The following is a 14354-nucleotide window of genomic DNA, read 5'->3' as shown; positions in this document are numbered from 1 at the left end:
TTCCTTTACCTCCTGATAATTTCCTGGAATCTTCATTTTATTAAAAATAAATTACAGTAGGGGCACGTGGGTGGCTCAGTTAGTCAAGCGTCTGCCTTAGGCTCAGATCATGATCCCAGGGTCCTGGGGTCAAGCCCCTCATGGGGCTCCCTGCTCAGCTGGCAGTCTCCTTCTCCTCTCCCTCTGCCCCTTCCCCTGCTCATGCTCTCTCTCTCTCTCTCTCTCTCAAATATATAAAGTCTTTTTTAAAAATTTTTAAAATGAACGCTAGTAGTTTTTTTAAAGTTAAAGCCTAAGGCAACTGGGTGGCTCAGGTGGTTAAGCGACCAACTCATTATTTCAGCTCAGGTCGTGATCTCAGGGTAATGAGACTGAGTCCCATGTCAGGCTCCATGCTCAGTGCAGAGTCTGCTTGGGATTCTCTTCTCTCTCTCCTGCTGCTCCCCCTGCTTGCATGGGCACACCTACACATGCTCTCTCTAAATAAATAAAATCTTTAAAATAATAAATAGATAGATAAAGCAAAGTACTTGGTAATATGTCAAGAAAGAATTCTTGATTTTGGAATTCTGTAACATGTATTTATATTCCTGTGGCTCTCAATGCAGCATTTACCTGCAGCATACAAACAGTGTTCTGAAGGCCATAGAGGAGATTGCTGGAATTGGTGTCCCAGAACTGATCAATTCTCCTAAAGATGCATCTTCTTCCACATTCCCTACCCTGAACAGGTAAGGGAGTTCTCTCCTCCAGTTTTTCCCCTAATTAGAATAGAATCACATTGTCCAATATATGTAGTTTCCAAATAACTACCTCACCCTTCATTGAATTCTGATGCAGATGATAGAGACAGTCATTCCTTCAACACATAGAATGTCTTCTGTGCATTCTTTTTAAGGGGCTCTCAGCCAGCCCATGTGAAAGGACCTTAGTGAGGCTTGAATTTTCAGTAGAGTCTTCAAAGACAAAGAAGATTTAGTCACCAAACATTTCATGTTAGTATTTTCATCCTTTCGAAGTGAGACTATCTAATATCGTAATATCTTGGGATAAAGTAATGTTTGTATCTGGTCACACACATCTCAGTGGGTTTTGTCTCATACAAAGTCTATAAAGTACCTTCAACATTCCCCATGTTATTGAACCCTTTGAGTGATTCTGTGAGGTGGGTGTTATTATCTCTGTTGTACTGATGAGGAAAATGAGCATTAGAGGGGAACTTACTCAGACTTATACAGACAGTAAGTATGGAATTAGGAACTTGAACTTGGATCTTCTTACTGCCACCTCACAGCTCTCCCATGCCACTACATGGTCTCCCCTCATAAAATTAATTCCATTGTTTGACAGGTCATTTTCTTGGGCTCCTTTATGAATCCTTTCCACTCCCCCACCCTTTAACAGTGGACCCTAGTGAAAGGGAATTCTGAGAGGTGGAGAGGGAAATGACTTTTAGTTTCTTGACTTTCTTGGAAGTTCTTTCTAATCAGTCATCGTTGTATAAACGTGTATGTCTTCTAGGCACACCTTTGTCATTTTCTTCCGTGTGATGATGGCTGAACTAGAAAAGACAGTAAAGGGTCTTCAGGCTGGCACCGCAGCAGACTCACAACAGGTGGGTCAGAGACTCCCACCACAAGAGGTAGACCTGGTTCCTAGGAAGCCACTGCATCTTTTATTTCTTGGGTCAGAGTTTCTTCTAAACTACTTCCTTTGAGTTAGAGAGATTGAGAATTCTTTTTCAAAGAGTTCCTGGTTTAATTTCTTTTTGTTCCAGTTTGAGGGAGAATTGGACTCTCTATTTCCTGGTTACTGCCCAGGGGAAGGCTCAGACTGCTCCATAAGTCCTAGCTCTGGAAAAAATGTCTTTGGTCGCAGCCTCCCATGCCCACCAGTTTGCTGCTTGTGAGCTGGCATGTGGGGAGCAGGCTTATTTAAGATGCTGTGATACTGCCTGCTAACCAGGACTGAGCTAGACTGCTGAGAGCATAGGGATCAGAAAAGCCACAGGGATCCAATCACCAGCAGGTATGTTGCAGAGGCTTTTTCCTACTTGTCAGTTACTGACGAGGAGTCCTCTTTAGAAACTCTCTATAAGGTACCCTGTGCAGGCCTTAGAACCATCTTGTGGGTTACACTGGTAGCATCTCATTGAGAGAATAATTGGCTTAAATTAATCTTTGAATAGCTATGTAATCTAGGACCCATATATTAGTGGAAATACAGTAAGAGAAGTACTTGGCTGGTTCAGAAGTACCTGTATATTTGGTTGCCCCCAGATTCATGAGGAGAAGCTCCTCTACTGGAATATGGCTGTTCGAGACTTCAGTATCCTCATCAACCTAATAAAGGTGAGTGAGTGTGTAGCCTCCTTGACCCACCTCACCAGCTAAATACAGAAACCGAGAAGGGTCCTGGCTTCCAAAATGGACTCTTCCTGCTCGTTTCCCCTCCCTTCCTTGGGGGACCTGTTCTCACTTGTCTTCTTTCCTTGACCCTCAGCCCATCCTGGATAACCCCTTCTATCCCTAGGTGGTATCTTTTTCCTTCTCTTCCTTTCTCCATCCGTGTCTGTGCCACAATACTATTTAATGGCTCTCACCTTGTCTTGGGTCCTCTGTGACCCAAGCACATTCCCACTCTTTCTTCCAACCCTGAATGCCTTCTTTATCCCTCAAACACACACTGTACTCTAACGCACTCCATGATTTTGCTAGGCTATTCTCCCAGCTGAGAATATCATTTTCTTTCCTTTCCACCTCTCATCCATCTTCCTTAAGGCTTCACATCAAGGTTTGGACTTCTATAATGCCATCTTCTTTTTTCTTTTTTTTTAAGGTTTATTTATTTTTTTATTTGAGAGAGTGAGAGAGAGCATGAGAGGGGAGGAGGTCACAGAGAGAAGCAGACTCCTCGCTAAGCTGGGAGCCCTATGTGGGACTTGATCCAGGACCCCAGGATCATGACCTGAGCCGAAGGCAGTCACTTAACCAACTGAGCCACCCAGGCGCCCTATAATGCCATCTTCTTAATATCCTGTTAGAATCAATTTCTTACTCTTCTTTGCTTCCCTAATTCCTTTTTTTTGAACCTCAGTGCTAGTGATTACTTTATTCTGTTTCATAATTAAATTGTTGACATGCCTTCTTCATTTTAGAATTCTCTATGACACCAAGAGCTGTACTGTGCACAATGGGGAAGAGGCTGGGGGTGCTGAAAGGAGCAAACCTCAGCTTTGGTTTCTTATCTTTTGTGTCTCCAGGTATTTGATAGCCGTCCTGTTCTACATGTATGTTTGAAGGTGAGAGGTTGACCTGGTCCTCTTTAGTATCTATTCTTCTGTGGATCTTTCTAGAAATGGCCTCAGCTGAAAGGGGTTGCTTAATACTTTGCCCTACAACCCAGAGTTTTCAGAATCTGTGTTAACAGGTGGTTGTTTAAAAAAGACAGTGGATATGTGTTTTTCCCCACACTAGTGGGATGACTAGTGTGAGAAAACTTTTCCTCTGAGTTTGAAAACTTTTGGTCTGAGTCTGAGAACTATGGGGAGTAGCTTCGGGACAGCTGACTTCAGGAGCAGTAGTCACTCATTGCCATTCCTTCCCAGGCAAGAGGGAGGAAGGAATGGTAGGTGATTCCTCTTTTTATTATTTTACTTTATTTCATTTATTTATATATTTTTAAAATGTATATTTTTTAAATTGTTTTTTTAAGATTTATTTATTGGACAGAGAGAGATCACAAGTAGGAAGAGAGGCAGGCCGGGGCAGGGGAACTGGGCTCCCCGCCGAGCAGAGAGCCTAATGTGGTGGGGCTTGATCCCAGGACCCCAAGATCATGACCTGAGCTGAAGGCAGAGGCTTAACCCACTGAGCCACCCAGGCACCCCTATTTTATTTATTTTTAAAGATTTATTTGAGAGCGAGAAAGAGCATGCACACACGCAGGGCGGAAGGGCAGAGGGAAAGGGAGAGAGTTTTAACTAGACCCCACTCTGAGTATGGGGCCTGATGCAGGGTTCGAGCTCATGACCCTGAGATCATGACCTGAACTGAAATCAAGATTTGGATGCTTACCTGACTGTGCCACCCGGGCACCCCTGATTCCTCTTTTTAAAGCCCATGGCTGGCCTCATGAATGTGGAAGCTGGTATCCTGATATCTCCCAACTTCTCTCCCAAGAAGAGAGTCCAGATTAGGCCTAGATTTGATGTTGGGTTAAGAGTTAGGATATGTTGTGAGGAGAATGTGTCTTTCCATCTCCTTATGGTTCCTTTAAGTAGATGGCTCCCCATCTTTTTACCCCTGGCTCCTCTCTTCTTTACTCCACCCTGGAGCCAGTACAGAAGATGAGTGAGTAGGGGCAGAGATTTACCTGATTAGTAAATTTGGCAGTTGGTTATATGCTTCCTCAGCTCTACACGGTTTTTCCTTTGGGAAGTAAGTGGTTCTCCTACAGCTGGTCCACCTGTTTTCTATGCCCCCTTTCTTATAGTGAGCAAGGCCTCTGCCCATTGGCTCTGTCTAGGGTAGAAAAGTCTGCCTAACTCTGAGGCTTAGTTAACAGGCCCATTTAGTTTTTGCATTAAGCTTACATTCTCCAAATTAACCTTTTGGACTCTTCCCAGTTTATTTCTTATATATATAAATAAGAAAAGAAAACTCCTGGGCTGGGTGATGCTCTGCTTCCTGAGGTAGGAGCCCTTCCTATGAAAGACCTCAGTAGAGGACATCACCAGTTGTCTCTCCTCTTCTTCAGTATGGGCGCCTCTTTGTGGAAGCATTTCTGAAGCAGTGTATGCCGCTCCTCGACTTCAGTTTTAGAAAACACCGGGTAAGAACTGAGCTCATAGAAGAAAGATGTGCTCTGTACAGTTACTTAGAAGATCTATCCATAGTGGCTCATAGGCTGGGAGTGTAGGCAATTCCCTTGCCCAGGTTCTGGGCCACAGTTCTACTCTGGCTCCTTTGGTCCACTTCAGCTATCACTAGAGATGCCCATAGTGGACTGAATATTCCAAAGTAGGCTGAACTTCAGATACACTCTGATTAAACCCACCCTTCTACTTCTATATGGGATCTGAGGGTTGTCGCTCCTTTTAGCTGGATTTTGTTGTCTTGTTACACTCCCAGGACCTCACATATCAGCATGTCATTTGCTTATTCCTTTGCACTTATCTAGGTCTACCCTCAGGAATAACAACAACAATAATAATAATCATCTCATTTGTGTCATAAACTCTTTGCTATTTTAATGGGTAGTCTTTTTTAACATGCAGAGTTTTTTTTTAAAGATTTTTTTTTTTTAAAGATTTTATTTATTTGACAGAGAGATCACAAGTAGGCAAGAGAGGCAGGCAGAGAGAGAGAGGGAGGCAGTCTCCCTGCTGAGTAGAAAGCCTGATGCAGGGCTTGATCCCAGGACCCTGAGATCATGACCTGAGCTGAAGGCAGTGGCTTAACCCAATGAGCCACCCAGGTGCCCCTAAAGATTTTATTTATTCATTAGAGAGAGCATGAGCAGGGGGAGTGGCAGGGAGAGATGGAGAGGGAGAAGCAGATTCCTCACTGAGCAGGGAGCCTGATGCAGGGCTTGATCCCAGGACTCTGAGATCATGACTTGAGCCAAAGTCAGATGCTTAACTGACTGAGCCACCAGGCGCTCTTGTAATAGGTAGTCTAGAGAGGTTTTTTTGGCCAAGTGAGATCCAGGGTTATAGTAGTAAAATAAAGATAGTAACAAAGGTGATGATTTCTTACACATATTTAGCAAGTTTGCAAGACAGTCTCACAGTGTTTGTTGGTGTTGGTTCCTCATAATCTAGAAAGAGAAAGGGGGGGATAACTAGTTAGCCCTAGCTTCGAGGGCCAAATTGAGATGATTGCATACACAGTTGGAACCTATGGAGTTTATCCTCTTTGGAGCCCTTGGTTGTATCTAAAATGAAATGAGAGCATTTAATATGGCATTTGTAATTTGGTTGGTTGTAGGAGGATGTTCTGAGCTTACTGGAAACCTTCCAGCTGGATACAAGGCTGCTTCATCACCTGTGTGGGCATTCCAAGGTAAGAAGGAAAGTAGGTCATGGCACCAGCCCACCTGTTGGCTTAATCTGCTGTGTGATTAGGAGATCTACAGGCTCCAGTTCCTTCTTCCTTTTTAACCCTTCTTTAGTCTTTATTTTTGAGACCATCTGTCTAAAGGCAGTTTAATTCAGAGTAGTCAGATCCTTAGTTGCTAGTTGAAATTGGGCAGTCATGTAGAGGGCAGTTTCTGCATCTAAAGTTTGACTAAAACCTCATACCACTCTTTCCTCTAAAGCTTCTCTTTGGTGAGAGAGAGAGAATGTTGGTGGACGTGTTGCTTCTATAAAGTACTCTGGGTGGGAGGAATATTATGTAAGTGATGAATCTCTGCTAGAGACAAGAGGTGGTTCTAAAACCAGCCATATTCAAAGTTTTTCAGCTGTACTCTTTACTTGTCAAGGAACACATCTGTCTCTTGTGAGAACATTTTACCATTAGAGGATTTTTCCACTTAAAGCCTACAGTTGAACCGTTGTCACTTTTTGTCTGAAGAAACACAGAACCATAGAGCTCTGTAGTCATGGGCAAACCAAATTCTTTCTCAGTCCAGTTTCTATTGCTCTCTTCCTCCCCGGTTCTAACTTTAGAAGTTGCTGAACAGAGGAGTTTTAAGGACCCCTAGCTAAATAGGGATACTCTGTTGTTTAATCAGTATAATACATTTTCAAGAATATTTTAGGTAAATTCATTGATAATTGGTCAATAAGAGGTTATGAAGAAGGACCTAAGGTGTTGGTCGTTTGTCCTCTAGACTCTTTTATCTTGAAGGAGAGCTTCCATTCTCTTCAGAGTATTCTGCCAAACTACTATTTAATGGAACATGTCTCAGGCCTATACTGGGAGGACTTATGCTCTTATTCAGTGTTCAGGATATCAGGGAACTCAGAAGTTTCTATATAGGAATGTGAAAGCATAATGATAAATCCAGATGAGTTGGTGCATTTGTTTCCATTTAGATTCACCAGGACACGAAACTCACCAAACATGTGCCCTTGCTCAAAAAGACCCTGGAGCTTTTAGTTTGCAGAGTGAAAGCCATGCTTATCTTCAACAATTGCAGGGAGGCTTTCTGGCTGGGCAACCTCAAAAATCGGGACTTGCAGGTAAGCCTAGGGCCCAGCCCAAGATAATCTATTCCCACTCTCTGTGAGAGCATCAGAAGTATGTCAAGGAGGTCAGCTAAGCCTTGTTCTCTCTAAAAGACTGCCTTTCTCTTAAGGCTGTGGCCATTTAGCTCTTAAAATTAGGTCTTAGTCATGGGTCTTAGTCATGCTTCTGGTCTTAGTCATGGGTTCTACCCTCCTTCTAGCCATACCACTGTAACAACAAGACCTCAGAGATAGAAGAGGCAGATCAATAAAACCTCTCTCCTTCGCCAGAGTGGGCTCCTGCTCTAAGTACTACTGAGGGTAGATTCATAATAACATTTGTTTATGTGGACAGACTTTTAAAAAAATTATTTTGGGTCTTTTTCTGAAACACTCTGTCTTATTTCTGAAATTATTTTCTGCCTAATTTTAACAAATAAACATTTCTAAGGTCCTTGCTAAAATCTTCTATGGCTTAGAATACTGCTTTTGGAGTTTTAGCAATTTTCTTTTCTTTTCTTTTTTTAAAATATTTTATTTTTTTGTTTATTTTAAAGAGATAGAAAGCACACAAGCAGGGGGAGTGGCAGGCAGAGAGAGGGAGAAGGAGAAGCAGACTTCCCAGTGAGTAGGGAGTCTGATGTGGGGCTCGATCCCAGGACCCTGGGATTGTGACCTGAGCTGAAGGCAGATGCTTAACGACTGAGCCACCCAGGCGCCCTGATTTTTAGCAATTTTCATATAGAATCCAAGCCCTTCTCATTCATGTTTATAATAACTGAGGGGCTTATAATCTTATATATGAAAAGAATAGCACCCTGGAGACTTAGTTTCCTTTCTTCACATTTGCTCTATGAGATATTATTTCCACAATACTATTAAACAAAGTACTGTAATAAAACAATACTATTGTTTCCATGAGAAAAATAAACCTTAAAGGTGTTAAGTAACTTACCTAAAGTCATTCAGCAATAAGTGAGAAGTGCCAGGGTTTGAGTCCAAACAGAAATGATACAAAGCTGATGTTCTTAAACCACTTTGTATACTATCTTTCAGCCTCAACATGGCCATTTGTAGTTGGTGTATTGGTGGTCATGTACTTTAAGGTCTTTGGGAAATCTCAACAGTACTCAACATTTACTGAAAGAGTCACCAATATACCCTGGCCTTGTAACATCTAGTATGATACTAGAATACAGCAGTGGACTAGTTGCAAAACTACATATTGTATTAGTCCCACACATAACTCAGAAACCTTGGGTTGATTATCACTTCTCTAGGTGCTAAATCACAGGTTGATATCTGTGTTTGACCATGTTAGAATGCCTAGAATATTATCTTTCCCATTGCCTGTAAACTAAGCCTTTCTCCTCTTGAGACCCCAAATATGATAATTATAACCCACCATTTGTCTTGGCCCATTCACATTTAGGGTGAAGAGATTATGTCCCAGAACTCCGAGGAAAGTGAGGATGATACAGCATCCCAGGTCTCCAAGAGCAAAGCAATGGAGGTATCTCTGCATAAGGCCCCAGAGTGTGCAGTGGCTTGTTGCATTTTGTTACTTATTCTAAGTCCGTAGAAAGTATAGAACTTTTACTGCTAATTTTTTATTTAAGTTTACTTATTTATTCTAGTTATCTCTACACTGTACCTGGGGCTTGAACTGAGATCAAAAGTTACCTGTCCTTCCAACTGAGCCAGCCAGGCACCCCTTCTGTGCCCATCTCCATTCTCTCCAGAAAAACTTCTGTTTTTATATGAATTCTTTGGGGGCCAGAAGAGTATCTCAAGTTGTGGCATATGTTACAGAGTTAAAAATTCCCTTTCGTTATTCATATTAAATTCATATCTGAAATAATTTTAGAGGGGAGAAAAGGTTGAATGTTCTCTGAGTGCTGAGAATAAGTTAAAACATTTAAATATGTGGTTTGAATACATAAAATAGAAATATAAATGCATTTGGTAAAAGCACAGAATCAAAAGCTGCATTCACTGGGGACTATAGTTCTTTTTAAGAGTAAGGGTCCTTGTTCTTTTCTGGGCCACTTTTAAGACTTTGAAGAAAGCTGTAGGAAAATTATGTTTAAAAAATTATCTTTAAATTCACATGGGTTTTGGACACCAAGAAGCTCAGATTTAAGAACCCCTGCTGTGAAGCCTCTCTATAATGCAGTTTGAGGCTAATGCAGAAAGATCATTTAGCATGAAAAATACTTTTTTTATATAGTATACCTCTACCTTGTTCTCATTAAAAATTTTTGAAGCAGATGGTACTCTGATAAGCAAACCTCCCAGGGTTAGAGTTGCAAACCAAAGGATTTTATGCTGAATTCCTTATTGAGATATACTAGAATTCTTAATTTAGCAAACATTTCATTCTGTATTGAGTGGAAGACAATGGCTTATTTAAAAATCATGTGAATTTGGTTCAGTTGCAGAATGTTATAGGTCAGTATCACAGTGACCTCCCTCCATGGTCATGATACAAGAAAAATGGGCATGTTTCAGTTCTTTTTAGAAAAAATGAGTGGCTTAACAGCTATCATTGGTTTTAACAGTGATACAGTACAGTTATAAATCCTGTGGGAGCAATATTGTAATTTATGGGGACACATAGATGACCTAAAATATCTAATTATCCTTTGCCCCTTAGGATGGTGAAGAAGATGAAGTAAGTGATGGAGAAAAGGAGCAAGACAGTGAGGAGAGTGATGGTGACTCCGATTAGACCGCAGAGAGATGGATGCCCGTTCTCCATCTCTGCTAGACTCTTTTGTGTTCAGGGTTTGAAATCTGCTATCTATCTTCCTTACTGGAAGCATCCTGTTCTGTCATTACAAGAGTGGGCTTTACTGAATCTCCTTAATTGTGAATTTCATAGGTCATCTATCATCATCAGAGACCCTGGCTCAGGATTCCACTGTAGCATTACTTACCTGTCTGGGTAAATGCGGTGGTGCTTTGCTGTGGAATACTCATGATTCTGGGCTTTGAGAGCTAGTTTTGAAACTTAGAATTTAGGATTGTACCAGTTTTACAAATAAATTCTGTTTTAAGTTCTGCCTCAACTACCTCATTCCTCTTTCTGAATTTTCTTCATCAGTCAGGAATTACATGGAATCCAGCTAGGATTTGTGCAGAGAAGTAATGGGACCTGGTGCCCACACATCAGTTCTACCAATTAAAATCGTGTTTCCTCTTCTAAAGATCATCTTTATTTGAGATAAGATCTTTGTGATATTTTTGAAGGAATGACAAATTTCTGGTCAATGCCCAAAGAAAGTCCAAAAGGATAATTCTGACTGCTCTTAAAAATTTTTTTGGTCATGTAGATGTAAGATAAAAAGGGAAAAGTCACCATCAAACTTGTGTTGACTTTGTATATATGTTTATTTCCACATTATTCTGAGTTACACCTATAGATTTGTTAGAACAGTGCTAAAATGGGAGCTCTCTTGTGTTCTGCCAGAAAGCCCAGTTTCATTGCTGCTTCCAAGTTCTTTCTTACCAGGCTATAAATATTCTTTAATATTTGCTAATATTACTACCCACTTTTGTACTCCAGTGTTACTAGGATGTGGTTGGTTAGGGGTTTTGGTTGTTGATTTGGTGGGGGAGATCATTTGCTTTGTTTTTTATTATTATTTTTTTAATCCTTGACCTGTCTGTATATTTTTGACCCCTTCATCCTCTTGTACATGAAAAGCCATAATCTCCTTCCTTGACACCCTTTGTTTCCCCATCTCATTGTGGTCTTCAGTGTTTAAGTGAGTTCACACTAGGCTCATTGGTTTATATGGTTTAATAGTTCTTTCTCACATGTACATGTCAACACTAGTTTGACTCTCTTTTAAATGTTGTTCAGCTTTACAGTGGAAATGTTCTCCTTTGCTCTGTCACTGGCCTTTGGGCGGGGCGGGGGGGTGGCATAGGAGTTCCTGAATTGTCACTGCTTGACAGAAAAGCAGGATGGCTCGAGTGATGTCAGTTTCCTTTACATGGACAGGTTTCTGTAAGCTTCAGGTACGTAGCATAGGACATGATATGAGGAAGAGGAATCAGATGGGAACCCTTTACTTGGAGTGTTGCAAGGCAAAGGTGCACTTCTTGTATGTTGCATACAATAAGAGGATAGAGCGCAGCATCTGTTTGCACATGGTCACTGTCATCTGAATCTGAGGTTCCTTAAGTCCAGTAGGCCACTGGTTCTCCCGGCTGATGATTTTGCAAAAGGCTGATTTATCTGAAACTCTGAAGGTCCCAGTCCATTTTGGTGGCTGAGCTGTGATGACCCTGCCGAACACGGAATCCACTCCACTGAGACGGACAGGCTGGGGCTTCCTGACCAGCCCTTTCTTGTTATTCATGGTTCGGAGCTCTGATGTGTGGCAGGGTAACTTGGGACTCACCCCAGTCTCCAGAAATGGGCTGTCTAGGACTAGAGTGACCTCTTGAAAGCACAACTGCACTTCAAGGTCAGAAGGGGTATGTGGGAAGCAGGGGGAAGCCCTAAAGGGATGCTTTGAAGAAGGTGTAGGTGTTGTGTGCCGCAGCCATTGGAAGCTCTCGTCCAGTGGGGTCCATGGTGACCAGAGCTGGTATCCTGCCATTGACAGTCCTAAAGAAGAGGAATCAGAACATGGAATTTCCCTAGCATGGTTTTGGTGAGGGCACGGCCATTTAAATTCACGTTTGTTTCATTATTGACTTTAACTTACTTTGTAGTTCTCATTAACAGATTCCAATAGATGTTAAGGGTACTAGTAATTCTATAAAGGGCATTAGTGGTTGGTAACAAGTATTGAATCTGGCAACTGCTATGTGTACTAAAACTTTATTGAATCTAGTCACAAGCCTCTGAAGGTAGGTTTTAACCTATTTTACAGGTGAGGAAATGGATTTGTCCCAAGCAGAATATCCCAGTTCACTAATAGGACATATGCTGTGTTGATAACTACTAAAGATAGAATCTACACCTCTGAGGTGGCAGAGGCTGCTGGCACTTCATGATGAGACATTATTTGTGGCTAGAAACTCAGAAAAGCCATGTCTTGCCAAATATTTGTGACTCTAATTCCCGGTACTTTATTTATACCAGTGGTTCTCAAAATGTGATCCTGGCACTAGCAACTTCAGTGTCCTATGGAAATGTAGAAATGCATGTTCTTGGGCCCTGCCTCAGACCTACAGAATCAGAAACTGGGGGTAGAGCTTGCAATCTGCATTTAAACAAACCCTCCAGGGGATTCTGATGCATTCACAGTTTGAGAACTTATGCCATTCCTTTTAAGGAACTTAGGTTTTCGTTATTAATTATGGAGACAGTCTCCTCTTGGCCCTAAAAACCCGTTTTCTGACACAGGGGCAGCAGCTCTCTTAGGGCCCTGAACTACTTATGTACTACCTCAGAGGAATTACACCAGACTAGGAGGAAGAAAAGTTTCCAAAGGATGGTCTTAAAAATTTTTAAAGATTTTCCTACTTCTCCTAGGTGTGTCTTGTCTTGTTTTTCATTTGTTATGGGAGACCTAGTGGTTAAGATCCTGCTTCTTACCCCCTTTGAAGAAAAAGCAAAAGGCTGGGATGATGTTTCTAACTAAAAATTTATTTAAGTAGAATTTGGATTTTCCATCATTCTACTTTAAAATTGCCAATAGATAAAAGGTTTTACTGAATTCAGAAGAAGCTAACATTTTTTGAGCACCTACCTATTATGTTAAGGGGCATAGCAGTTCCCTTTTCTTTCCAGCCAAGTATATTTCTCTGCCCCTTCTCTCTTCTCCCACAAAAGGTTAACAGCAGCAGATCTGATCCCATCCCATCCAGTAATTGCCCAGGAAATGCTGTGAAAAGTTGACTCCTCCACCACAGTAAAACAGTAAAGTTCATTTTTAAAAAAGAGTTGATGTCATTTCAAACCAGAAGACTTGTCCCTGACAGTGGTTAGTATGAAGGAGATTTATTGTTTTCTTTCAACTGTTATGTCTCTCCTTATCTCTACACTCCTTCACTTACTGTGTTCAAATATCTGGACTGCTTTAGGATGAGAAACTGACACTGAGGGGATGGTTATCTATTACAAGCAGACTATGAAAGTCTTCTGATGCTTGATATCATCACCCTGAGAATACATCCAAGATCAGGGCTTCTCTGGTACAGCACCTCAGCAAGGTGGTGTGTGAAGGGTGTTAATTCCTCAGTATATGACCAAAAAGATTATTTAATCCCAGGATCCTTTTCCTGACTCCCCTCCTAAGAGCAAATAGGGCCAGAGGCAAAAGGCTTTTTATCAAAGATCCCGCCTTAATTACTGGACAGAACCAACCTGGGGATGAGAGAGGGCTTCTGACCCCAGACTTTTAAGCCACTTCCACCTAAAGTTTATAAATAAAGACGATTCGCCCCTCTTCTCCCACTACCCGGAAATCACTGTCCTCTACTCCAAGAGGGTTTGAACCTTGGAAGTCTTCAGGCTGCTTTAATAGTTCCCAAATAGGGAACACCTTGTACTCCTGGCCAAAAAGTCTTCCCTTTCATACGGTCCTCCCGTTCCAAGAAACCGAGTCCCTCGATTTCCCCACCTGGGAAAGGGGACGTAAGCATCCAAATGCAGCTGAGGTCCTCGTGAATTGTGATCTGCGATCCTGATCCAGAGAGGCTGGAGCTGCCTGGAGTGGGGAGGCTCCCCCTCCCAGCGGGAAGAAGGGGCTTGTCCCCCGGGGGTCCCTAACCGGGGGTGGGGGCCAGACAGCTCTGGCCCGAGGCGGAGGTGGCGGTGGGAGCCCGGGCCCGGTCCCACCATCCGGGCCGGGGGCTCACCTGCTGAACTCGGTGGGCCGCACGCTCCAGAGTGGCGGCCGCTGTTTCCCAGCCGCATCTTTTTCTCCACCCGGCGCCTGGCAACCGCCTTTGTGACCCAGGTCCGTGGGGGGAGCCCGGGCCGCCGCGGGGGTGGGGGCTCCATGCGCCCCGCTGACAGGCTTCCGGGCCGGATTCCCCACCCCCACCTCCTTGCAACGCCGGGTCCAGGCCTGCACTTTCAGGCGTGCGGATTGAAATCCCTTCCTCTTCGTTCCGCCGCCTCCTCCTCACCCTGCTACACCTGTGTGCTTTTGAGGGGTCCCGGCGGGCGGGCACGCCCACTTCAAAGGGTATGGTCAGGGACCTACTTGAAAGT

The 14354-nt window shown here is 42.7% G+C and overlaps 2 protein-coding genes across 4 annotated transcripts in view; one reads left to right on the top strand and one right to left on the bottom strand.

The window, feature by feature from the left end:
• Window positions 1-10248, top strand: part of FANCD2 (FA complementation group D2) — a 61139-nt gene extending 50891 nt beyond the window's left edge. For all 3 annotated transcript variants that reach the window (XM_044253019.1, XM_044253018.1, XM_044253021.1), the window contains 9 exons: window positions 609-731; window positions 1522-1615; window positions 2280-2351; window positions 3263-3301; window positions 4759-4833; window positions 5991-6065; window positions 7043-7189; window positions 8607-8687; window positions 9831-10248. In XM_044253019.1, coding sequence (XP_044108954.1) covers window positions 609-731; window positions 1522-1615; window positions 2280-2351; window positions 3263-3301; window positions 4759-4833; window positions 5991-6065; window positions 7043-7189; window positions 8607-8687; window positions 9831-9905 — 781 coding nt within the window. In that variant the 3' untranslated portion in view covers window positions 9906-10248. The remainder of the gene's footprint in view (window positions 1-608; window positions 732-1521; window positions 1616-2279; window positions 2352-3262; window positions 3302-4758; window positions 4834-5990; window positions 6066-7042; window positions 7190-8606; window positions 8688-9830) is intronic.
• Window positions 10249-11250: 1002 nt separating this feature from the next.
• FANCD2OS (FANCD2 opposite strand) lies at window positions 11251-14054 on the bottom strand. Its single transcript, XM_044255221.1, has 2 exons — window positions 13997-14054; window positions 11251-11795 (listed from the first exon to the last, which is right to left on the bottom strand). The coding sequence occupies exons 1-2, from the start codon at window positions 14052-14054 to the stop codon at window positions 11251-11253; spliced, it is 603 nt and encodes a 200-aa protein (XP_044111156.1).
• Window positions 14055-14354: the final 300 nt, after the last annotated feature.

The sequence above is a fragment of the Neovison vison genome, chromosome 6, assembly GCF_020171115.1.
Source record: "Neovison vison isolate M4711 chromosome 6, ASM_NN_V1, whole genome shotgun sequence".
In the NCBI taxonomy this organism is placed as follows: Eukaryota; Metazoa; Chordata; class Mammalia; order Carnivora; family Mustelidae; genus Neogale; species Neogale vison.
Note: the sequence above shows the minus strand (reverse complement) of the source record. Positions and strands in the feature narration are given on the sequence as shown.

Coding starts and splice junctions, on each gene's coding strand:
- FANCD2OS (XM_044255221.1), bottom strand. CDS start 14,054: ATGCGGCTGGGAAACAGCGGCCGCCACTCTGGAGCGTGCGGCCCACCG. Junction 11,796..13,996: donor CGGCCCACCGAGTTCAGCAG/GTGAGCCCCCGG, acceptor CCTCTTCTTTAG/GACTGTCAATGGCAGGATAC.